The sequence below is a fragment of the Manacus candei genome, unplaced genomic scaffold (assembly GCF_025592945.1).
Source record: "Manacus candei isolate 608988 ecotype Guabito, Panama unplaced genomic scaffold, ASM2559294v1 h1tg000014l, whole genome shotgun sequence".
NCBI classification, from domain to species: Eukaryota; Metazoa; Chordata; class Aves; order Passeriformes; family Pipridae; genus Manacus; species Manacus candei.
Genome location: NW_026138062.1, coordinates 47,591,369 through 47,618,294, shown reverse-complemented (window position 1 = coordinate 47,618,294; position 26,926 = coordinate 47,591,369). Strand labels below are relative to the sequence as shown.

Sequence of the window (26,926 nt, the reverse complement as noted above, 5' to 3'; positions counted from 1 at the left end):
ATCACTGCACACATTATTATAGGACACTATAATAAGACATTGGTTTGGAGGAAGATGCAAGACAGAGTATTATTTGTTTTATTCTTTGAGAATTCTTGTTCATTTTGCTCCAATGGTAAAAATTTGATTAAAACATATAAATTAATGGTGCCTTTCATCAAGATTTAATGTTGCTACATGAATATGCTTTTAAATATTGGGAAAAGATACCCAGAAATCAAGATATCATCCACTCTTCTTGTTCTTTACAAAGTCAGAGTAGGTTATAAGTAATTTCTAAATTTAACACCTATTATTCTACAGTGAGAATCTGTCACTGTTGGTGAGCAAAATAACATGTAAACAGGCTTCTGCATACCTATTTGGCAATGATTATTTGAGTTTTTTCTTCAGCTCTGCATCTTCAAGAGAGATCACTGTTTTGACAACCTAATGTAGTCAGGTCATTTATCTGTTCGATATTACTTAATCTGGTTTGTCTAGCTTGGTTATCATCTAGATAAAACTTGCAAAAGATAGACTTTATGTGTTATTTTTCTCTCTGACATTTCTTTTCTTGCTTTATTGATTTCACCCACTCAGATCTGTAAGTCCTCCTCAAGTGTCCATCCCCAACTATGTCCCAACAGAAAAGTGAAATTAATTTCAGAGAAATTCATTCACTACAATGTGTTGTGTTTGCACCTTAGGCAATCATTTCATCTAGAACAAAGGTGCAAAGGGCAGAAAGTAGCCAGCTACTATTTCAGGGGCTTCTTGTTTTTCTGTGGAAAAGTGAAAACAACTTCAGTGAAATTCCTGTCTTATATTTATAGTCTTGATGCATTATTAGAATTTTACTTATTAGCTCACATATACATAGAACTGTTGTTTCTCAGAGGAGAAGGAGAATAAGCATGTGATTTCCTTATTCTTTCATACATCGTCACCTTTTGTCTATAGAGAGATTATTGGCATGTATTAATGGTTTTTAAAGCTTCTGTACTATTAACACAATTCTTACAGACCACAGTGTTTCCCTACATTGCTTAAGAAAGGTTTGTGTTCTGAAGACTGCAGTCTTCAAGCTTAAACCTAAACAAAATTAATCTATTTTTTTTCTTGGAACTTTCTAATGCTGACTGGGTGACATCATCTATATACATCTCCCAAACCCAGGGGCTCAGGAGCTCAGGAGTGTTCTTTAAGCTTTTCTTCTTCTTTCTTGGGACTCTCTCAAACTCCAGTTATGAATGGGAAAAGCACATAGATAAAAACTAAGCTCTCTATTAAAGGAAAGGTTCCATGGCTTCAAAATTTTCTTATTCAGAGACACAGAATCAAGGCTGATGTTTCCTTTATGGCATGATATAGACACCGTGCTTCCTAAATTTAAGGATTCTGTTCAGACTTCCACAAAACTGTGAATATAGTGCTGAGTTACTGAGTAATTGTAGTGCTGGTACATCTGTGCCCAATGCAGTGCAGTATCAAGTGTCATAGCACCATCACTGAGTAAAAATAGGGCACAGCACCTTTTTTTCTAGAGTAGTAGCCTAAACTATGTTCCTTTCAGGAAGCTGGTATTCTCCACAGAGGTTGCAAACTACGTTCTAATTGACATAATCTTCCTCTTTAGGTATTTTCACTGTTGTACATAAAAATAGATTTTATGACTACGAAAGCTCTGATTGTCTTCTTTGTTCTTTTAGAATTCACTTAATTATTGCCCTCTAAGGGACTACATTCTTTGACTGAATTTCAGTGAGTTTTTCCTAGGGGTTTATGTACACAACTTTGATGAAAGCTTTTGAACGTTTGGTTCTTTTTTTTACAGTTTCCTCCAACCACTAAAACAGTCATTGCTTTCAAACATGGAGATGGGACAACTGAGGACTCTTGTGTATAGACAAATTATGATGTTTATTATATTATATTTGCCCTACGCTTAGAATTTCTGTGTACAGTCAACAGTTCTACAGTATCATGTAGTCTGCTGGATCAGAAACTGTGGCTTAATTGCCTGGGCTTAATATTATTGCTAACACAAATTAGCTTTTCTAAGAGTAATGGTCTAAATGTCTTTCACATACTAGTAAGGACTAGATTTTGTCATGTAAATATGTAGGAAACTTTTTGTGATGAGGGTGGTGAGACACTGGCACAGGTTACCCAGTGTTGGATGCCCCATGCCTGGAAACATTCAAGGTCAGATTGGTGGGGGATCTGAGCAGTATGATTTAGTTGAAGATGTCCCTGCTCATAGCAGAGGGCCTTTAAAGAACCCAAACTATTCTATGACTCTTATGATTCTATGGTAAATAATAATTGTGTTCCCAAAACATCACATTCTCTTAAATATGAAGAAAGAATCAAATTAGGATGGGCCAGTTTCTGAATGTTATGGATCAGAATGAATGTATTCATAGCAGACTTCATAGCTGTTATTTGTAAAGTTCTATGGAAACAGATTTATTTTTGTAAGCCTTAAAAAGTTGTTAAAATTTAAATAAAATAAACCCCATGTTTTCAATATAGGCTTAGCCATCTTCTGACAGTAGTTGATAGATACGAATAGTTGCAATATTTTGGGCCTTGTGTTTTGATGTGTTTGCCTGTTAAATCTTTGGCATGGTTCACTTTCCTTCCTTGCCCTTTATTTCCTTTCTTTTTTTTTTTCTTGAACAAACAGAAATGGATTTCTGTCCTGCTGAGTTTGTCACATGTCAAAAGTTTCCTGTTCTTCACTAAAACGTTATGAAGCAGAAACCTGTAGAAGTGAGAGGAAGGACAGATAAATACATAAATAAATAAATACATAAATAAATAAAGGAAATCTCCCACACTTCAGTATAGCCAGACAGTAACATTCTCACTGGAAAGCAAGATTCAAGTTATTGGAGCAGTTAATAATTCTGTATATGAATTCTATCTCTTCCTTGGGATACTGCCGACAAAACATATAACATCACAAATACAAATCAGAGTTCTGAAACTGCACCCGAGTTTTAGGGGTGTATTACCTACTTTGTTCTACTTTGTTCCACTTCCATTGCTTATGCAGCAAAAAATTATTAGGAAAACAGAACCCTATGGAAAGATCTGTGAATGTTAAACAGGCAGTTTTGGGGAAGCTGTATCTGATAACTTTATTGCTCTCATGTGCAAGATATGAGGATATTGCTAGGCAATAGTAGGAGCAGTTGCATTAACAGAAAATAGTAGGTGGCGTTTTTGCTCTGAAAGTTCTCCAACCAGCAGCTTTTGTAAGACAAGCTCTATATACCTCCAGGTTTCCCTGATGCTACTGACTGGGCTTGCAGAGTTTGGCTGAAGGAGCGATTTCCTTGCTCGCAGTATTCCACAGTGCCCTTCAAGCACCATGGAAAATTTATCTTTTGATATTGTATGTTAAATGATATTGATTGATGAAGAGATAACAAAAAATATTAACTCAGTGGAGCAGGAAACCCCCAAAAATAGTGGTCAAAGAATATGCATGGATAACCATAGTCAAACTATGATGTGTATGGTAGTAGTGCATATCTTCATGGGCAGTCATAGGTAATATCCTCTCAGCGTTTGTGATTTTGTACTTTTGCTGTTGCATCTGGGCAATCTGGCCTTTACATCTGCTAGATATTTACAGAAAAAACCCACTTCTGTCTTTCTGTCTAATGTTGAACTACTCAGAGCTGTTTTTTTCCTTGCATCTGTAGGTGAATGGTATTGATCTTCGAGGTGCTACCCACGAGCAGGCTGCAGCTGCGCTCAAAGGAGCCGGGCAGACGGTAACAATCATAGCACAATACCAGCCAGAGGGTAAGTAAAATAACAGACTTAAAGACATATGGTAAAAGAGAAATGCTTTGAAGCCACTCATTTAACAGGATGAGGCTGTTGTAGAGAGTGAGTTTCCCAGCTATCATCAGCAATCGTCTGGAATGAAAATTAATGTGACAATTCTATCTAAAGGAAATAGAATTATTTTTGTCACAGACTTAGCTTTTAGAAGTATTTTATGCAACTATAAGAGCTATCTTTAAATGTGGATATAATAAGACAATAATCAACACTTGTTTCAACACTTGTTAATCATTATATTCTCGTTAGTGCTTATTTTATGTTCTCTTCTATTCTCCTCCTGGAGACAGGTAGTGCAAAAGATAGTTTAAGAAAGAACAGAAACACAAGGTAACAGGACATTAATTCTAATCTGATTGAAGCAAAAGATAAATGCTTCCTGCAGAATGTAGAGAGCTTCCCACTATTACTTTTGGATGACAGTTTCCTTGTACCTTCAGGGCAATTATATCTGGATAACAAGTACTTATTAGAGAAAATGACAGCTTTCTAAATAAAAGCATCAACAGGAAATTGAGCAAAATGTCAGTTATTTAAGGTGGGATGTATCTCATCCAAATTTTTCTGTCTAATATTTAGCTTTCTAGTGATTAAGCTAGTTTTAGTGGAAAGAAGTAGTCACTGATTAATTTGGAGTCCAGAATTAAAGGGCAGAACTCCTTCTTGCTGTCCATAAGCAGTGACTCAAATGACTATCTGAGGTTCTCAAGGAATTTGTGAGATGAATATTACTTTCTGATGGGAACTAAAGATGGTTTTCCTTTGCAGTCATTGTTACTTTGGAAGTCTTGCCAGATTAATTCAGCAAGTACAAGTGTCTGTGAAAACTTGCTGGCATCGTGTTATCGGTTTTCAGTAAAAAATTCTAGCTCAATTCACAAGTCCTGCTATGACCTGTTAACATAAGCTGTTGATTCTACCTGATTGTGCCCACCCTAGGACACATGTAGGCCTCAGGTGAAACAATAGCTCTAATAACATGCTCATCGAGTCAGGTTTCTTTCAGGAAAGATGAATTAGTACTGCCAGAATTTATCCCATATAATACTTTCTTTTGTTTCTCTGGATCGTGATGATAGCATACAATGAGAAAAACAGCTGCTATTTTAGTCAAATGTAAAATTGTGCTTTGGATCTGGAATCGAGTATCCATTTATTAGTTTATCTGCAAAAGTCACCAAACAGAATAAATTAGACAATACTAAGAAATGCACAGATAAGAGCAAATGAAATTTAAAGTGTCTATCTTTATTTAAATAAATTGAACATATTAATACCAAAATACTTAAGTAACAATCAGAGTTATTTCAAAGAAAAAGTATTGAAAAGCAATTCCATTACAGATAGCTATCGGCACTGGATTCTGAATGAAACCATGTTCCTATTAGTTCCGGCAGTCTTGTTTGCTGTCTGGTGATTTTATACTGCAATTATCACCATGGTGTCTGAGTACTTGCAGCTATCACTGGCATTTCACAGTTGTTCTATGATATTGTTAATACACAAAAAAGTACAGTGCTTGACAGCTTTTCCCCATTATAATTGAACTTTTAGTAGACATACTTTTACCCTACATTTTAGAAGCTTTATACTGTGTCAGATTCAGTTTTGGTGAACATGCAATTCAAATGATGCTGATGAAATCCATCAACTATTATGTTGCATATTTATTCCATTTTTCCTCTGACATTCCTCCATTCACCAAAAACCCTGTTGAGGGCAGACTAGTCCCGACTGCCTGATTTCTTGTTAGTAAAGCAAAGCCAGTTTTCTGTTTCAGCCAAATAGCTCAAAACACATAGAGTGAAGCTTGTGAAGAACAGGGCCCAAAAGTTAACCTTTTTACAGTAAATGATGGAATCTTTAAAGGTAGTGACAGTATACTCAGTAGTTGTCCACATGTGTTATCTTACTGCTGAAGTATTTAATTTTAATGTGAGGTGCTGGTTAATGCAAACTGTATAAATCAGATGTGAAATTAATATATTTTTATTAAAAAGTCCCTAACAGTAAAAAAAAAGATGAATCAATTTCTAAATAATTATTTAAGTAACCCTCACAGAGAATTATTTAGGGATTTACAGGTCACACCAAAAGACAAACACACTTCATAAAAGGATAAATATTTCTTTTATTCTAAAGGTGTTGCAGAACTCCTTTTGTCCTTTCTTTGAAATTTATACCCAATTTTGTATTTACAGTATCTCATCTTTTTGCATATATTGGAACATTGTCATAAAATAGAGTCTTAAAACTGTACACCTTTGCTTCCCACAGGGGCTTCTCACTTTAAAACACTTCTAAAACTTATAAAATACATAAGCGAAGTAGGCCTGTAGCTTGATTCTTCCATTTTCACACTGGAAAGTCTGAGCTGTTGTTACTACAGCTTCAGGTTTTTTGGGGACATCCAAGAATAGCCACTACAAATATTACCAGTACATTTTTTTATCTTTTCCAGATTATTTCCAGCCTTTAGATGTTGTTGCAAACAAAAACTTTCAATGAAACCTTTAGCTATTGACATTTCAGGTATTAAGTGATGATGATATAAGTGCCAGTCTATACTCTAAGCCAGCCGATGTTTAGTAATTAAAATTGTGAGTAGAAAAAGCTTATACTCCAGTAATTTAGTTTTTATGCAGTAAAGAAAAGCTTACAGCACATTTGTCTTGGCACTTTCTCCAAAACCAAATATCATGCTATGCTGTGGAAAGAAAATTAGGTAAATAGCGTAGAAACAACTTTCAAAGTTTAAATGTCCCTTTCCTGTTTCTAACAGAAGTTCATCTAAGCCTCGTATGATCTCCCCTCTCATTTATATGTAGAGATTTCACAGCAAATCTCATGAGAATGGTAACTCCTGCAAAAAAAACCCTAGTGCTTGCCATCAAATAGATTTTCCCCTCAATATTATGGCACTTCGCTTTCTCATCCTATCTGTAATATGCACATGCAGAGATGAGCTCAGATAAGATAGAATAGCATCACATTTTTTAAAAATGCTGTCAGACCTGTGGTTGCTGATGGTGCTCAGCTGAACCATGGTGCCTGTCCCTCAGAACAAAATAGTTTTGGTGAAAATTCTGTAAAAGAGCACAGATACTGTGAACAAAGAGAGAATAGAAGATACAAGAGGTGATTTCATGCGAAGGAATGGAAATAAACGGGATAGTATAAAAAATGAAGAACCAGCTCCTCAGTTCTTTTGCTCTTCAGTCTCTGTTTTCCTCACTTACACTCACAACCTTTGTTTCCCTCATATCTCTGAGAAATAGAAGAGAAAACAGAAGTATGAAAATCCCAACAGAAATGCGAATTCCATGAACAAAATTATGGAAAGAATATTAAGAGCAAGAAGAAAACAAATCACAAAAAAATTAAAAAATCAGAACTCAGTAGTATGTATTTAGGAAAAGCAGCCATAACTCTGGGCTTTTTGAGTGATTCCTTACTTTTATTTTAAAAATTGAAAATAACTTGCATGCTGTATATTATGTACACATGTACTGTGTGAATGGAGATCAAGTAAAGTTAAGCATCATGATCTCTTAATTTTCATTGTGGATATAGTCCATATGGAGGTTTAGGGATATACTCAGTCTACACTAACTAGCCCTTGCAGGCTTGAGAAAGATAACCTTTTATATCCACACAAAGCTCAGATCTTCTGCACATGGTTGATATTAAGTTAAACAGAATTTGAGGACCAAAAGCTACTTAGAACAGAATTAGAATAGGAACCTATCATTTATATTTAGCTTTGCACTCCAAATTTTAATATTCTTGGAAGCATTTTAACTTTTCTTCCAGCTTAGCAACTCTCAGATCTCTTTTAAAACATGTACAGATATGAAGCCAGTACAAAATAAAAACTTGAGCCTGGAAAATAGTCTTAGGGTGGAACAGTGTGTCCCTAATAAAAAAATTAAGTAGAAATTAAAATTGGAATATATATATCACACAGGGAAACACATTTTACACTTCTGAGTTTTTATTCAGAACATATTTTGATTTTAATGGCAATAGTTGTAAATTATAGTCCAGCATGGAAGGAGTTAAGAAAAAAACCATTTTGTCAGTTAAAATGAAATATATTTTTCAAGGAAAGTGAACTTTAGTTGAAATAGTGACAACTTGTCCTGAAAGACACAGCTTTGGATTGGAGCAGACAGAATACTGAAGCTGCTAAAAAGCTTTATTTTAGTCTCAAATGTTGACATTCCTTCCCCCCTGCAGCAGCGTGAAAGGGTAAAGTGTAGCCCTGAGGTTTTTGCAAAATGTTCTGTGCCAGTGGTCTGCAAGCTGAGCTGTGCTGCATTGCAGTACCTCTGCAGCTATTGCCTCGCCACAGTCCCTGGAAAATTGTTAAACTGATTAGAAGTTTCATGTGCTTTAAATCTTTCAAGTGAGCCAATTAACTAGCTCTCTAACTAGCTTGCATACAGGAAAAACATTCATTGATTAGAGTTTGATTAGTGCATCTGACACTGAAGAGGTTAAAAAGTTATTACAGTGAGAGAGTTTCTGCTTTATCACTTTTTGAGTTAGCTGCTGCTTGGTGGCTGTGCTCTGTGTCTGTCATGAGGTGAGTAGCTGAGCTTTAGCTACAGGAAGAGTATGAGAGGGAGAGACACTGTGATAGGCAGTGTCTGTCCTTTCAGGCATTAGCTAAGGAAATTTTTTGAAGAGCTGCACCTAAACATCTGATAGCTGTGATGCTAAATTCACTCTTTAGTTCTTTTGCTCCTGAATCTGCGAGGCTCCAAAGTGCATTGGAGCAGACTTAACTTTCATAAGCAGCCCCAGCTTTTATGAAAGCATACTCCTTGTCTTACACATTTGTCTGACCTGCAGATGCATGAGATCTGCTCTTTTGAAAATGTCAGACAAAAAATCCAGGGGTCACTTTTGCAGGTCTCTGTAGTCATAGATAATTTTTAGCTCTTTCCCCCTTTTCATTCCCTGTTCCTGCCTCAAAATACAAACACTTGTCTCCTGTTTTGGTGCAACAGTTACATAAATTCCTGATTCAGACATTTAACCTTTCCAGGTGCTGTGGGGATTAAGAAGATAGAAAAAATATGGAGAGAATAAAAAAATTTATTTATTCATCTTTATCTAGGTTACTTCTATTCTTTGAAATGTGAACAGTCATGTTAAAGGTACCTTTCTCCAACTGTTGAAAATCAATGTAGCTTAATTACTTGGATAAAGTTGCATTACAGCAGTTGACTTTCATCTGGAAGCCACTGTATCCAATTGTCAAAGAATGCGAGATATTAGGGTTACATTTCAGGCATGTATATTAAAGAACATTGGAATGGCCAAGCTGGATCTGACCAAAGGCCCATATGCTGAGGACCCAGTTTCCACCAGTAGCCGGTAGGTTAGGGAGAGGAGAAAGAACAGGACAATCACATAGGTGCTTGCACTACATACTGTCCTACTGAGCAGGTGGGGTGAAAAATCCTCTTCTTGTCCTCAAGTGGAAAATACCACTGCTATAAAGATTAACAAAAGCAAAAAAACGTTAGAGGTATGTTTTGTAGATTTTCCTGTTGAAGTTCAGTGAGCTAATTTTGTTGAGAATCTTGGTCCGTTTTTTTAAATTAGGAAAATTGAGAAAGATGGAGTAATATAAACAAGCAAGCTCAACATTATGGTAATATATTGTTTCCCCTTGTATTCAAACCTTTTTTTTACTTAATACCACAAGAGAAAAAGCATCATTCCAAAACAGAGAATTTTTTATTTCAGATCCTGATTTATTGATAACAGATGATAATAGTTTATAATACACCAAAGTTCTCCTATACAGGAGATAAGGATTCCTTCAAATAGCAGTAATAAAGCCTGCTTTTTTTACCCCTCTTTTTACTGTGGCATCTCTAGCTCTACTGTTTCCTTATTTACCCATGAAGCTTTTTAAGGAGTTACAGAATAGTAAATTGTTTTCTCTAGCTGATGAAATGCCAGGCCTATACCTCCCATACTTGTCCTAGATAAGATTGCTTAGAGGCTCCATCCAACCTGGCCTTGAATGTTTCCAGGGATCGTATGACAGATGATGCTGTCAAAATTAGTCTCCTTATAATTTAAACATATTTTGCTTCGACAAAAATGCCGGAATTCACTTAGCAAGAAATTGCCTCTTTTTTGCAGAGATTTCTATGTACATTAAGATGTTTAACAGGGCTGTGTGACTGCAATGCACAACTTCATGTAATGTACCAAATGATATTTGTGTGTTCAAAACTAATACGTGGCAATTAAACTAATCGTTGAGTGCTCCAAGTTATGTCAGCACTTAATATACAGGGTTAAGTGTTGAGATTGGTATTTGCTGCATTTCTTTCCATCTAGTAAATACAACTTTGCTACCCTCAGGAAAACGCAGCAGTGCCAAGATAGCACCCACTTGTGTGGCCATGTAAGATCTTTACCTTAGGTGTAGTTTTTTTGCCTCTGGTTGCTGCATACTATTTAGAATATACTGCTTTTATTTTTACATTGTTGGAACAAAGTCTTTAAGTTTATAATCTAATTGCAAGTTTCATGCTATCTTTACTTCAAGTAAAAAGCCCTAAAGCATATTTAAAATGAAGAGGATGGTTTAAAAGTCTCCCTGATCCACTTTCAAATTATTTTCTCACATCACAGCATTTCTGCTTGCATGAGCTGTCCTTGCCACGGCTTCCCCTCTTCTGCAGATTAACTCTAGTCCCCAAGTGACTCTGCCTGTGTTCATGGGCATTTCCCTAGCACAGATAGATATTTTTGGGGCTCTTCAGATGCCACAGCTGAAGAAGCACCAGGGATTACAAATTTTTTTGTAAAGTCAAGCCTTTGTAGGCTTCTCCTAAGACACAAAAGTTACATTTTAATTCCTCTGTTAAATTTTAAGATCATGTTCCCAGTAGAGTTACACAGTGTAATCCATACAACACTGAGTATTTTATAAAAAGCAGAATTCTAATCTTTTTTTTTCAAATGTCAAAAAATGTCACTATGCATGAAACAAGTTTTGGATATATTTTCTTAATATTTTTATGCAGATTCATTTGTGTTTAATGTAGTCATCCCTGTCTGCTAGATTGTATTTTCTGTTTCCTTACAGACTCCAGAGCTTTCTCATTTCCCATTTTCATGAATGTTTCAGTTTAACTGCTGATTTTTTCATTCAGTTGTATTTGGCTCTTGTTTCTATCAACAGGCTTTAAGTTTCCTTGAACAGTATATTCTTCATTAAAGAATATACAGTTGTCAAAGTCAACTGTAGGAAACTGTGCAGGGAAGCATGATTTCCTTTAAAAATCCATCTTTTCTTCTTTTCATTTGTAATGTGAAAACATGAAGTTTTGTGGTTGGGGGTTTTTTTCCTGTAGTTCTTTCATTAAGTTTCCTTTATAGTGCAGGTTTAGGTTTTGTTGTTCATATGCAGCCTTCTGTGCTTAGTTATATTTATATACACACGGGAGAAGTGTATCTGTTAAATCCTCATGATGGAGCTTATGAACTACTTTTCTTTGACAATATATTAATTAAAGTTTAGTATTTTCCACTTTTTGCTCTTTTGTTAGGGTAATCGTTAATAAGTCTTATTGAGAATTCAAATAAGGAGTTGATTTTCTTTTGGCAACAGCTGTTATGTTTGCAGCTGCTAATTTAGCTGTTATATATGGGCTGCAATTTCTTCCCACTTTTCTTCCTTGTTTTAGAGTTCACTAACATGAAATCCCTTTCCCCTGTGGTTTTGCCCTTCCCTGGCAGCTTTTTCAGAAAACAAGACCTTCTTTCAATGGCAAAGACATGTATGGATTTGTGTCCTGGCCTTTTTGAAAGGGGTATGCTTCTGAGAGAGCAGTGGGGAGCCCAGGGATAATTCACTTTAGAACCAGCATGAGAGAAAATCTCGGCATTATTTCTGAACCCATTTCAGTGGTTCTTTTCTCAATCTCGTTCTTCTTTCAATTTCTTATTGTGCCTTTCAGCTGGAAAAAAATGCATTTCGTGAAAATGAAGTTTTGTGTTTACTTCCAATTTTTACTTTCTAAGCAATGAATTTTACTGATACTTTTGCTATTTTAATTCTTTCATGGTGGCATCATTTCATACATCATATGACTTGAGAAGCTCATGTTTATTTCTATCTATTTATTTTAAAATGTATTCTCTTTTTCTTCTTATTGACTTTTGCACTTTGCAAAGACAAAGTTTATTAGTCATTTTTCTTTTTAGTTACCTTCAGTATCAGATTTTTTTCCTTCTTTTCTTACAGTTAATATGTCTGTTCTATCTCATTGCTGCTGCCTGTCCTAGTCTTCATAGTGTCTTACACAACTTCAACGTTAGAGACTGTTATGGTATCTAGTAACTGTCTCTGGGTGATTGGTCTATTAAAGATACTGAAGACTCTCCACAAAAATAATTTTTGTCCAAACAATTTAAAATGTTTTATTATATTAGAATTCAGAAATCCGCTAGAAACCTGCTTTTCTCTGCCTTCAGGTGAATTACTTCATATAGAGGCAACTGAAAATACAAAATAGTTCATTACCTGGATGAGATTCCACAATATAGTCAATATTACCAATGTCCATGTGCTTAAACTAATAACAAAATATAGGTTCTGTATGATCCCTGTGTGTTCAGCTTATGTCCTCAGAGAACATGAATACGAAAATTTAGCCTTTCTCTGCAGTAATTTATGTAAAAATACTGAGCAAATGAAATGTTTTGGTTTGAAATTAAAAGTATATTCTCCTGGTGTTTCTTGGAGAGCTACTCTTGAATCTGTTGAAGAGAAAAAAATTAAGTAGTCTAACTTTCAAATCTGTCCTATAAGTTGAAGGTGCATTTGCATTAGTGTTTAATTAAAAAGAGAAAAATTGAAGAGAGAATTTCTGGTGTCATGTTCTCTGCTTGCAAAACTTCAGCAAGGGAGAAAGAGCAGCAATAGGAAATAGTGGTGAGGCTCTGGCACAAGTTGCTCAGAGCCATCTGAGGCACCATCCCTGGAAATGTTCAAGGCCAGGTTGTATGGGGCCCCGGGCAGCCTGACCTAGTGGAAGGTGTCCCTGCCCATGGCAGAGTGGTTGGAACTAGACGGTCTTTAAGGCCCTTTCCAACCCAAACGTTTCTGTGATTCTGTGGTTGATTCTATGATACAAAGAGGTGAAGGTTTCCCAAAGGATGTGGAGATTGTCGCCTGCTTCTGAAAAATCTCATGCTGAGGAAAGACAGCAAGTCTGACAGAAAGTGACAGGTGTTATGGCAGCATTGCTAAGTATCACAGGAGACAACAGCATATCAGGGATTTTCTTGCCCCGGTGCTGTGGCTGCTGTCAGCACAAAATTCTCAGTGGGTGTTAGGGATCGTCTTTCATGATTTGTATTTTAAAAGTTTATAGTTCTTGACATGTACCGGGGCTTTCTTTTAATTATATTACAGAGCTAGGTAAATACAAACAAAAAAAAAGTAATTTTTTTTTCACTACATGTGGCCTTTGGCTAAGCTGCTTGCCCGAGGTCTCTCAGGTGAGAGATGTAATTCTCTCTGAGGTCATTCAGCCTTTGCTGATGTGTCTCTTCTCACCAGCTATAGAGGGAACATCAATTACTGACTTAGACTGGATGGACAAAGTTAAGGCAAGGTGAATTGACCTCCTGTGGTGTCCCTGGGAAGGAGCTCCTAGAAAGTGATATGCAGATAGGAAATGTCTTTCCTCAGCTCAACAAGTGAACCACTAATGAAGTCAGAATTGAGCTCTGTATCACTGGCCAACAGTTTCTCTCTGCAATAATTCTTGAGGCAAGTTAGTGCAGTCATTAGTTTGAGGGAGGGAGAGAAAAATGGGAAAAATCACAAACAACTTTAACTTGTGATTCCAGTAGAAAAATAACAAGAGTTTCAAGGCAAGATAGGAAATTGCAAGATAATTATTTATTTGTAACTTGAATTCTAGATAATTGGTTGGTTGATTTGAATATTACCTATGGGTGAGAATGATGGCAGAATGTGATAAATGAAATATAAAGCATGTGCTATTTAAATAGAAAAAAAGAAGTAGAGGGAAGATCTACACAGGTGTTTCTAAGAGCTGTGCTTGCATGCACAGCTTTTTTAAGGATTTCACTTACAACAGTGAATAATTGCCCTGCTCTGTGTGCCTTCTTAACTCCGATTCTGCCTGCTGAGAGTAGTAATATGAGGGATCTTTAGTGAAAGTAAAAATACTGATTTGAGGTGCACTTAATGGATAGGTGACCATGGCATTATTAAGAACAGAAATGCTATTGAGTAGACTTGTATGCATGCTCACATACACACATATACACACAGCCATTGGAAACTGGGGATCCACGGGGTCAGATTTCAAGATCTGTGTGGGGTCCCTGCAAGAGATTTCATCACAGCTGTCATATGCCACACATTCTTAGATTGTAAGTGCATGTGAAGGGTAAGTAAGAAGTTAAACAGCATCAGATCATACGCTAAGCTGTGCCTGAGATAAAACTATTTTTCAGCAAGTCAATTCGATGCCTCTGAAGGTCTTTACTACTGAGCTACTTCTACAATAAATTCCCCTATTTCCATTATCCTGATCTACGTCATTCTTACATTACTTCCTTTTCAAGGCTGTTAAGATGGCAGTTGACAAAAGAAATAAGAATCAGATTTAGACTTCATTGTCAATCTCAATACTTCACTGCAGACTTATTAAAAATACTTAATTAACTGCAGAGTCATTGAAAGAATGCCATATGTCATGTCAGCTTAAAAAAACCCCTATTTTTAATACTAATTTTGAGTAAGGGAACCTTTACATGATAGAAAAATGCACTAAAGTTACAATGTATCTTTGATTTTATCCTCTCTTGCCTATAATAGATAAATTAGAGAATTAAGTGAAAGCTGAAGTAAATAGAATTTTTTTAATTAAATATTAACCACAGTTCATGTGAAGAAGTGTTTAAAGATGTTACTTTATTTATCTACAAAGTTAAAATTTCCATATATTTTTATCTGAGAATTCATCTTCTTTTAGAAGCTCTGGTATCTTGAAGAGAAGTCATTTTCTCCCCTGGTTTCAGGCTTGAAGATGGTTTCAGCAATATCATGGTCAATGTTTTCCATGCCAGGTGCTCAAAATTAAGCTCTGAAATAGAAATATCCTGATTTGAGTTATGTGACTGATCATTCCTCATAAAATTCAGTATAATCGTATTTTGTAGCTTAAACATGGACTTAGAAGTCTGGCATAGGTCACCTTTCAGCAAAGTTTGTTATTAGATATCTCAAAGTACTTTCTAGTGACTTTCTAATTCCCTTTGCAATTTTCAAAGGAAACATCTGAGACTAACTCAAGCAACAACTCCTTTTAGCAGTTATAAAATTAAGTGCCAAAAATAATTATTATAAGCACATTTGCTTTTAAATGACTTACACAGAAAAATTCAGAATTCTGCAGAAAATTCAGATTTTCCAAACTTTGAACAACATTTCTATTAAGTATAATTGTTGCTTCAGTGCTGTTTTGTGCCTAAATACACAAAGAAATGTGTAACAAGCATATTATAACTTAGGTTACTTTAGAATCAGTTAAATACCTATGCCTCCTAGACAAGAATTTACCATTTTCTTGGAGAGTCTCAGAGTACAGGGTTTTGTTGCTGTTGTTTTGTTTGTGTTTTTCCCCGCAGTAAATCTAGATCCTTACACTGGGCCCCCAAAACTTGTGTAAAACTCATCAGTTGCTTTTGCAAACCATGCTATGCAGCGTTACAGGATATCTTTATGTGATAATAAACTACACGATTATAGATCAGGCTAGGTCTTGCCTTGTGCATATTGGGGTCCATCCCAACCAGAACTTTATAAACCTTGATCATAGAACCCTAGAATATCCTGAGTTGAAAGGGACCCACAAGGATCACCAAGTCCAACTCCTGACCCTGCACAGAACAGCCTCAGGAATCACACCATGTGCATGAAAATGTTGTCCAAATGCTTCTTGAACCCTGTCAGGCTTGATGCTGTGACCACTTCCCTGGGGAGCCTGTTCCAGTGCCCAGTCACCCTCTGGGTGAAGAACCTTTTCCTAATAGCCAACCTAACCCCCCCGACACAGCTTCAGGCCATTCGCTTGGGTCCTGTAACTAATTACAGGAAAGAAGAAGTCAGTGCTTGCCCCTCCGCTTCCCCTCATGAGGAAGCTTTAGACTGCTGTGTTAATAGGGATATGTATCTTGTTTCCATGTAGACATATATAGCACTTATGCACATCCCAGAGTCCTCATGTATTTGCAGTGCCATGCCTGAGTCTTCCTTCTCTCTTGTTCCAAGTGTGGACAGCATGCAAATGGCAGTGACTGAGAATGATTGCCAAAAAACAATTTTTTGAGTTTACTTTAGCACCACTCTGGGCACCAACACCTCATTGCAATCTACAACTTCCTTGTAAGGGGAAGAGGAGGGCCAGACACTGATCTCTTCTCTCTGGTGACCAATGACAGGACCCAAGGAAATGGCCTGAAGTTGTGTCAGGGGACGTTTAGGTTGGATGTTAGGAAAAGGTTCTTCACCCAGAGGATGAACTGGAACAGGCACTGGAACAGGCTCCCCAGGGAAGTGATCACAGCACCAAGCCTGACAGAGTTCAAGAAGCATTTGGATGATACTCTCAGGCACAGAGTGTGACTCTTGGGGATGGTCCTGTGCAGGGCCAAGAGTTTGATTTGATGATCCTTGTGGGTCCCTTCTAACTCAGCATATTCTGTGATTCTATGAACCAAAAATTATACGAAAATGTGTCTGTGAAGTAGGCCTCACTGGTGATTTTGCTGGCTATCCCCTGACTTGCAGAGATAGGTATGTGGCAATGAGAACTGATCATGAAATGAGGACAGGGGAGAGAGCAGAAAAACCTGAACCGTTGACTTTTCTGTCATTTCATTTGTTAAGTGAGTGCTGGAAGTTTGTTGTACAGCTAGGCACTTCATTGGCAGTTGTGAGAGGATTTTTTTATTTTGTGTATGTGTCAATACTTCTCAATGTTGCTCCTCTAAACCTCCCATTGTGTTACGTGTGTATATGTGTATTTGTGCAAAATTTAATCATGTGAGCAGCCTCTGATATAAATTACCAAAACGATGTCTCAATAAAAATGATCTGCCAATATGGCTTGGAGGGTAAGACACAGCGTGTGTCCCAAGAGTAATGTACCTGCATTGTTTTTTTTCTCTGCAATTATATGTCCTTCACCTCTGCAAAGTGCTCTGAAATTTGCATCCATCTTAGAAATTCATCCCCTTTATAAATGACGACAAAGTGTCAGGTAAGTATCTTCTTTATGACAGGTCGCTAGTTGCTTTTTAAACTGAAAAAGGTTTAGATTAGATGATAGAGAAGAAATCTGTACTCAGAGGGTGGTGAAGCACTGGAACAGGTTGCCCAGAGCAGTTGTGGAAGTGTTCAAGGCCAGGTTGGATGGGGCTTTGAGCAACCTACCCATGACAGGGATGTTGTAGCTAGATGATCTTTAAGGTCCCTTCCAAACCAAACCATTCTATGATTCTAATCCTTCTCAGCTATTTCTAAGCCTATCTCAATGTTTACTACCAGAAGAGAGTTATATTCTTATCATTCTTGGATTGGATTCAGCACAAATGTAAAATTACGCAGTCTGTGGTTACAAACATTCAAAAGTAAAGTGTACCGAACAGGTCCACAGGAACACCAGAGGTTCTGACAGTCAGTGTGTACTAACTCTGTCCTTGATTTTGCATAACTCTCTTCTGATTCTTTTGTTAACATGCGCAGCCACCTTTAAGGATCAGAAATGTGTATTATGGAATAGCCAGTAATTGTGCTTTGAAAGTAAAGAGAGCAATACAAGTGTTAATTATTGGACAGAAACTGTAAGTTTCAATGTTAGAAGTCAATGTACATTCAAATAAAGAATTCATAAATTAATGTCATTACTCAAAAACTTCATACATTTAGGATTGTCATAAGATAACCCAAGAAAAGGAGAAGCATTTGCAGCATCATGGAAATAGTTGCTGCAAAGGAAAATGCTGACTATCTTAAGCACAGTAACTGCCATATTCTGTCTTGTTGGTGCATTCTCCATAAATATTTTCTTTCAGATAAAATTGCATCCATTACGTCCAATAAGTTAATATGAGATGAGTTTAATGTACTGGGAATGAAACATCATCGGTTCTGGGCTAAAGAAACTCAGTCCTAACAGCATGTGCATAGGGGCAGACCTGGCTGGAGCCTGGGCTTCACCTCCAAGCTATTTTCAAGGAAGTTAGAAGTGTGGTCATCTGCCTTTTGTTTGAATCCTCTCATAATGGAAATTCAAGGAATTTTGCTAAATTGAGTTTTTCACAAATTCAGCTGGTTTCTCTGGAAATTTTCATCTCTTGAATGAGACATCTCACTTCAAAATCACAGGAATTCAGAAAAAGTCCAACTTGTTTCCATTTGAAAGTTCTTTTGTGGTATCTTATGTGTTATACAGTTTGGGTATCTCATATCCACACTTTCTGCTTCTTGGATTGTGCTCACTTCTCCCAGAATATGCCCTAGATAAAAGCCCGTAATATGCCTCATTGCTTGGTTTTAAAGCAGAGTAGAAGTGTAGGAGCACAGCAGAACTATTTTCCAAATGAGAATATTTTCAGTTGACTGCCAGAAATATAATAATTTTGTTAGAAATAAGGTAGATAAATCAATTCTGGTAAACATGCCCTTTGGAAAAAGGGGTACACCATCAGGAAACAAGTTGAATTCATGCTTTTTAAGTTACATTTCATTTCCAGACATGCACCTGTTATCTTTCTGTGATGTTTCAAAATAAGGCTGTAGGTATTGTAGAGAGGCATCTCTACAAAATCTGAGTGTGCGGAGAAGTTAAACTATTGTAGGTGGTAGGCCTGACAACAAGGTTCAAAAAAAGTATAATTTAAAGACAAAATTAATATTTTATATATTTATTTATATTTCCTTCCATGTAAACAAGAGGAAATAAGGTAGTGGCTTTGTTGATGTTACCAAGTCCATCTCAGTGTGAAAACTGCTGGTAGCACCTCTTTGCCAGGAAAATCATATAACATTCCCTGCTTTGGGATGTTATGCTAGAAGCCCAGATTCAGGTGGCTTAAAGCCAGTGTGCCTTCTAAAGTGCCTACCAATACTATATAGTATAGTATATAAATATTGACAATGCCAATAAACTCAATAGGAAAGACTAGGCATGGGAAAGCTTGAGCCTGTCCAAATCTGAGTCCAAAAGCAGTAACCAAATGGTTGATATTTCTCTTTTGTGTGAATAAAGGTCCAGATGTGATAGTGTGCTGTCTGTTCAGATGTCTGTTATGGTAAGAGACTGATAAAAAACATTACAGAAAAGTCATTATTTACCACTGGCATAGTTTCTCTGCCTCTTTCAGTAGAGTTTTACCTTCTGTGAGGACATTAGAGGGTATTGCATTGTCACTTGGGTAGATTCCCTGTGACATAAGTTTACCTGGAGTCTCTCATCTTCTACTTAGGGGAGATTTTGCCTTTTAAATGTCTCAATGTATTTCTCACTTTACTAAGAATGATTGAACAATAGCACAACATATTTCTCACATTCAAGGGAGGGTGTGTTGTCTCCTTTAGTGTTTCTAGATCTGGAAAACAATTAGGTGAAATAAGCTGTTGATACTGAGACCTTAACAGCATCCATTGAGTTACAAGTGGTTCACAAAGATGTCCTAGTACTTTTTTTTTAAAAAAAGCATTAATACTAATGCAAGTGAAAACAATGACTGCTGATTTCTGTTTGCACTTGTACTGCATTCTCTCCTGTCTCTTTACATTGCTTCTAAGTTTGGAAACTGAGTAATATTTAAATTGTTTGCATCAGTACAGTAAATAAAATGGCAATTACTGAGCAATCTGCTTTCTAACACATTTAAGTGATTTATGGCTGCGGTAGACAGTATATTAAAATTCTGTCTGTGAAATTAAAAATATAATGGCTGGAAAACAACATACAAGCTCAAAGGAAGCTATAAAACTGCCAAATAATTAATGGCTACCACCAAGTGGTGAGTAGTGTTAAAAAAAAAAAAAGTTAGGTAAATTTATTCAAAAAGAAAATAGGATTTAGATTGTTTAATAGTTTCTATTTCAAACTCTGCATAGGAAAGAATGCAGTGTTCAGTTTTCTATTTCTATTTCCAGAGAAAATAATAGCATAACCAGTTTTAAAGTTAGCCCTCATGGAACACTAACACAAATCACAAATTTTACACTGGGCCAGGGAATCAAGGAGACTTAGAGCATGGAGCAGACAGTGGGCGTGGAGCAGCGAAAGGACTGAAGAGGGCAAGGGCTGCAAATCCCCTTTGCCTGTTTTATCAGAGCCTTGGAAAGTCATGCAGGAAAGTGCCTCCATCTTTGCAGGAGGGATCAGTGTCCCTCAGCTGTTGGTAGGAGGGGCGAGCCTGGCTTTCTGAGGCTCTTTCTTCTCCACCCCAGTTCTGCCCCTTCTCTCTTTCCCCCTCCTTTTCATTGCAGAAGTGGCCTGGGCTTTCATCCCCGAGGCAGAAAAGATTACTTTTTCCTGTACTTCAGAGGAATCAGGAACTTTGTGTGTGAGAAACTGGTCCCCACTCTTCCAATGTGATTAGCATAAAGAGCTCTGAGAGGGGTTTTTTCCAAACCCGAAGAGATGCTTTCACATCTTTTCCTTGTTTCCCCACAGATTTTCACTCTCAGTTCATGGTCTGTTGTGACAATGACAGCAGAAGAGGGCTTCTTGACCTCGCGATTAAAGCATAAGATTGACAACCAGGCATCGTGGGTTCTTCTTAACTCTGCCACTTGCATTTGCATTGCTTATCAAGGTTTTGGTTTTGGGGTATTTTGCCTTTTTCCTCTAGGTTATTCTACTGTTATGGTATTGCAGACCACTTTGGTCCTTTATATGCTATTGTTTGTAAAATGAGGTGTGATGTAGCAAAGGGATAATGGAGCATGATAATAAGATCATTGTGAAATTTGATGAGAAGCCTGTTCAGCATTTCCCTTTCACCAAAGCAGTCCTGCTGAGCTCACTGGGTGTTGAAGCCAGGGGGACTTTCAGTGAGTAATATGCAAAAACAGGCTCTTTGACTGTGGCTTAATCCTAAGGTACATTTTGTGACTTCAGTGGAAGCTGTGCATGTCCAACAATTGTCATATGAGTCCATTTTCTTTTGTGAAGTACTTGGAAGTCTGCTGGGCAACCAGGCTTTTATTCAAGCTTTAGTATGCACTGCCATAAGTGAGCTAAGCTGAGGCATGTCTTTGGGCATTAGTAATGGTTGTGAGCACCATGGTTAGCAATGTATTTTGGTGACAGGAATCCTGCATTAAGTGTAAGAATAATTCATTATTTTAAGGGGTTTCATTATGTTCATGGATTCAGCTAATTGTGTGTAACTTTTAAAAATCTTTTTATAACTTTAGATGATACGGGACTCCTAAATCTTTTTATTTGATGTGACTTGGGGTCCTAAGTCCCTTAGCTTACATGATATTATAGTGTGTATATTTTCTGGAAAAAAAAGGAACAGAGTCTGGAAACACAACTAATTGTTCCATAAGGAGATGAGTTTTATTGACAAAAGCTGGTATTTCACTTCATTTTTATATCAAGACTTCAATACATTATTTAAAGTGACATAACTTACTTTATAAACAGTTTTTTGAGAATTCATAAGTAAACATACTTATAAAACAGTTTTATTAATAGGTCACTTCAATTATTTAGTACTTGAAGCCAGATTTATTGCGTGCCTTCTTCAATAGAGGTTGCCATATAATATTTTCATTCAAAGAATTACACGATGAATTTTCCTCTTTAGAAAATTGAATATTTTCAATAGATCTGATGCCAAAGGCATACTGCCTTCTTTTTCATAATGGCAATCATATGTCACTGTTCTGAGGCAGCTGTTTTCATGTTTCCAATTTTTAATCTCCCTTGGTTTTCTTTTTACTATAACCAGATCTGTAAACTTCCGAGGTTTGTAAATCTTACTTGGGGCTAAATATATATCCCTGTAATGTATTTGACCTTTTATTATTGATATGTATGTTCAATTGTAACTTTATTTTAATGCAGTTTTTGTCTGGGAATTATTATATAATGCTATTCAAGAAGTCCTCAATTGTTTTTGTGTAAGAACTTTAGATATTAAATAGTGAGATAAATTTCTAGAGTATTCATTGTATTTTTACTGACTGGGGAGAGTTGCTTCTTCATATCTTTGGTAAAGATTGCTGGGCTTGTGTAGTTTTCATTTATGGGGCAGGATTGTATTGAATTTAAGATTAATCTTTTGTACTGCTATAGTCCCTGGAAGGCCACGTACAGATGGTATTAAGGCATTGTAAAAACACAGAGTATAAAAAATTCTAGGTGTCTCTGACAGCTGACAAAAAGCACTAAAAAAGCCAAAGACAGCCAAATATCCTGAAGGAGCAGTGAGGTGATATTGGCCAAGATGGCATGGTGGGAGTCCAACTACATCAGGTTTTACTGCATGTAGTACAGTTAAAGTCAAGGATTTGAAGAACTATGAAAGTAGTGTATAGATATTCCCAAATTTTTCCTCTAAGCATTAGGGAATCCCTGAAAGAAATTATGAGGGACTTGTCCAGACATCTGACTGCTCGATATCAGATACCCAATGTAATGGACCAGATGCGGGTAGGGAGCTCCTCCAGGTCGTGCATGGAGTATCAGAGGACTGTCTCAAGTCCTGCTTTTAGTTATTGTTAGTGCTGGGGTAGAGGTCTGGTGCAGCAGGGAGAGGGGTGCAGAGGGGAGCTCGGGCTGACCACCAGAACACTGGTGCTATTCCTGTGTAATGGTCCAGAAGGATGCGACAGCTTTTGTCGAGGCAATAGGATGGCAGAGGATTTTAAGCCTGTGGGACTGTCATACTGTGACAGGTGTGACAAAATGTGACATGGTGAAAGTGTGTATGAAAAATATCTCCAAGTCAATGACAGTCTTTCACAGTGCCCATGGGCACACGAGAAGGGTTACGTGACCAAATGTGAGACATGTGGACACAAATGCACATGCCCATGCATATACTTCTTTCCTAGTCCTGACCTCCTGTCTCTCTCTGTGCTTTTTCCTAGCTATTTCCTATAAAAAAAATTATCCTGTTTCTTTTTATACCATAAAAACATTGAATCCTTCAAATCAAAATTGTAAAAGTTTTCATTGCAGCATATAAACACTTTATAGTCATGGCTCATATTTGATTTTCATAACGGTGAAAAGGTCAAATTTGCAATGAGTCAAAAAATGTAAACATGAGTTAAGTTACCCTGATATAATCCCATTCCAGTGTCACTGCTGTCATTAACTCCAGCCTTACATCTCATCATTTTACAGAGTGGATGTATAGATTTACTTCTGCAAACTGCGGTTTGGAGATATGCCCTGAGACTGCAAGGATCTCTTGATGGTGCTGTTGTGTCAATGGCTTGTCATGCTTTTGGTCACAGGAAGGTTCTCTAAAAGAAGGTTATAAAATTGCAATAAAAAATAAGTAAACAACATTAATGAATAACATGCAATTATTACTTAGGCTTTTTATAAATGAAATTAAATCCACATTTTCCTATTAAGTAGTCTAAAATTATTTACTGCATGTTAAATGCATTCACACTTTCTCTCTAGACTGTGAATATTTAATGCAGAATAATCAATATAAAGTTCAAAACCTGTGAGTTTGCTTATCATAATAAGCCTACAGCATTAGCAATCAACAGAAGCAAGATAAAATACAAAACTAGTACTTCCCATATCTCATATTATTTATACAAAAGCTGTGTAGAAAATTGTTTTATCTATTGTTTGTACTATATTTCAATTAATTCGTCCAAATAATTAAAATGCAGTTTCTAATAATAGGATGATAATGAAAATTAAAAAATATATGTTCATGAATACAAGAACAAGAAAAATACAGAGATAAAAAAATATTTCATTTAGGTTTTGTTTGAAAATATTGGAATAAATTATTTTATTCTGAATCCTTCAGTTTCACCAGCAGGCTCATTTTCCTTGAGGGTATTTTTTTTATACTATTCTAAAGCACAAAGATTTTCAGCTTAAACATGTTTCAGATTATAGCCTTTTATATATTTCTCTTCAAATTTTAGTCTGACTAGTCAAGATATATATCTGAGATAAAACTCAGAAGAGATAGAAAGAAATCTTCTGTAACTTGAGAGAAACTGAATTTTGAAGCTTAGCAAAAGGAAAACCTTTTCTACAGGTTGTTTTAGCAACTGAAAAATGATGCTGAAAAAGATATAATTCAATCTGATATGAGATTGTGTAACTTCAGACACAAGGATGAACATATGTGTTGATTTTCTTAATGTTACCCTAATATTATCTGAGAAAAGTTTACAGATCTGCATTGTAAACACTGAATCCTCTGGGCCTTCTGGGAAATCTTTTGTTAAACAGCTCAGTTTATTACTTTGTTATTAAATAATTCCATTTCATAACATTATGGTAGAGTCTTTGGGACAGGAGTTCTCATCATTTTGTCTTCTACACAAGTGCAACCAATACATCACAGCTCACATAATAGTCAATAACCCAAATAGTCAATAACCCAAAACTACATTTCTTATGCAAAGCTTTCACCCACTGCTGGCCAGAGGGTCTTCCTAGAGAGCAGCAACCATGAGTTAAAGTTAAGCACTCAGGCTACAAGCCCATGTGCCACCAGGCTCTAAGCTCTTTGCAAGATTGAGTTCTCCATGAGCAGGGGCAAGAGCTGCAATGCTTAGGTGCCATCATGCCTTGATTGTCTCAATGCAGTTGTGGCATTTTTTTGTCGTGCTGCAGTAAGACAGAACTGTAAATTTCAGGGTGAGACCTGCAATAAAAAATCAGATCCTTAAAAGTCAGATCCTTATATGCAATAAAAACACAACACTTTCTTTGTTGGACAAAAGACCTTCACAAACAAATATTGATCATGGTTTAGGCATCACCTCAAACAAACATGGCTTCGTCATTCAGCATTTAAAACACAGCCAAACCATTTTACCCTTATGGACATACATGAGTTGGTCTAAAAGCAAGAAAATAATCCCTGGACCACCAGGGTATATATAGACATAGAATCTTCTTCTGTAGACATGGACCTGTATGAGTCATCTTAGTGGCAACCACTTTACTCTTTAGTTGAGTCTGTATGACTTACTCTGGCTATAATCCTAATAACAAAATAATAGCTTTTTTTATGATTGCAGTTCTAAACTTGAGTTTTCGATCAATATTAACCTTATGTGGAAAAAAACCAACCAAACAAAAGCAATTCCAAAAGTAAAAATAAAAAAAAAAAAGAATAAAAAATTTAAAAATTAAAAGAAAAAAAAAAAAAACACCCCAAACTTGGACAAAACCCTGCCTTTTATGGTTACTTTTTTCTCACATCTTTTGGTCTCTGTTCTGTATGTTCCCCTCTGACACAAATTTGTTTTTTCTATTTTTGAGTTTCAGTTCAGTCACTGACCTATCATTCTTTTAGAACAATTGCTTCCTAGAGTGCATCACATTTAAGAAGAAGTCACAAATCACGGGCTAAAAAATAAATTTATTCTTAAGAATACTTAGATTTTTTCAAACCATGGTGCTTTACAAAATTCAATTAACTTTCCCAGTGTGATTCCTTTAAGCTGAAATAAGTAAAAAGTGCAGGGTAATCCTTTTTCTTATTGACCAAAAACTGACTAATTCACTGACTCTTTCTCCTGCTTTTACTAACACTTGCTAATGTTTGGGTTATGGACACTACAGTGGATGTTTATCTAATTTTTAGTGAATATTTCTCACAGCTTGGTTTCATAATTTTATAAAACAATTTAAATGGTAGAGCATTGAATTGATGTTCTATATATAAACTCTGTCAGTATTAATTTGGTGATTTGACTTTGAAAAGAATTTGTTACTGCTTATCAAGATGAGATCAATATCATATCACGCTATAAGAACTTTGCATCTAGATGCCATGTGGCTGATCTTGTCTTTGTTTTCTTCCTCTTCCTTCTTCAGTTTTCATTTCCGTCTCTTTTATATTGTATCCTGATTTTATACTGATTTGTAAAAGGATGGATTTATAGGATAGTGCTTATTGTGTTGAGTTAAGCCTATCTTCTTTTTTAGAAATCTGGAGGATTTTGTCCTCAGGAATAAATCATCTGAATTCTTTAATGTACCTTTTATAAATACTACAGCTTTTCTCTGCCCATCATTGAGGTAAAGCTGCTGTTAATTTAGTATTTTTAAGTTAGGCTTGATTCTCCTCTGTTTAATTAAGAGTAGAATCCAAAGAAAATGGAAAAAATGCTAAGAATTTGTCAGCACTGAACTGAAACATTTTTGGTCCAGTCCTGAGCACGGCTCAGATCAGAGACATTATCAGAGAACTGTACTGGCCTTTAGAAGTCTTGCTCAGGTATAACTGCACCTTTACCTATGTAAATAAGCAATCTTGCGTTATGGTCTCAGATATCTTCCTTGATGTATTACTTCTGTTTATTGTCTCTATCCTTATGTTTAATTCATTCAAATCCTTCATTACTCTTATTTTATTTGTTTTCCCCACAGTCGTCTAAGAGAGTTCTGTTTTGCCTTTTTTATTATTACTTCTAACGATACAGTGGAAACTGGTTGATAACTTGTCAGTGGATTAGGTTTTATTAGAAAATGTCAATTGTGCAGAATTGGCTTTTTGAAAACACCATCTGACAACTGGAAATTAGGAAAATTGCTTTTACATATGGGAGTCAGAATTTATGGCTCCCAATTCCCATATTCCCATACTATCTTTCTCTACTCAGAGTAATCTGTTCCTGCAGACCATTCAATTCAAGTGGCTTCAGCAGTTTCAGGATCAAGCCTGACACTGGAAAAGGAAAAACATTTTTTTTTCAGTAGCTTAGTTTCAGTTCCAGATCAAGAGAATTTTGATTCCAAAATTCAAGTCTTTT

At 36.3% G+C, this 26,926-nt stretch overlaps 1 protein-coding gene across 24 annotated transcripts in view; it reads left to right on the top strand.

The window, feature by feature from the left end:
• The window catches only part of DLG2 (discs large MAGUK scaffold protein 2), a 1,004,454-nt gene that overhangs the window by 794,015 nt on the left and 183,513 nt on the right, over positions 1-26,926 (top strand). For all 24 annotated transcript variants that reach the window (XM_051779210.1, XM_051779204.1, XM_051779229.1 and 21 more), the window contains one exon: positions 3,699-3,801. In XM_051779210.1, the coding sequence (XP_051635170.1) occupies positions 3,699-3,801 (103 nt within the window). The remainder of the gene's footprint in view (positions 1-3,698; positions 3,802-26,926) is intronic.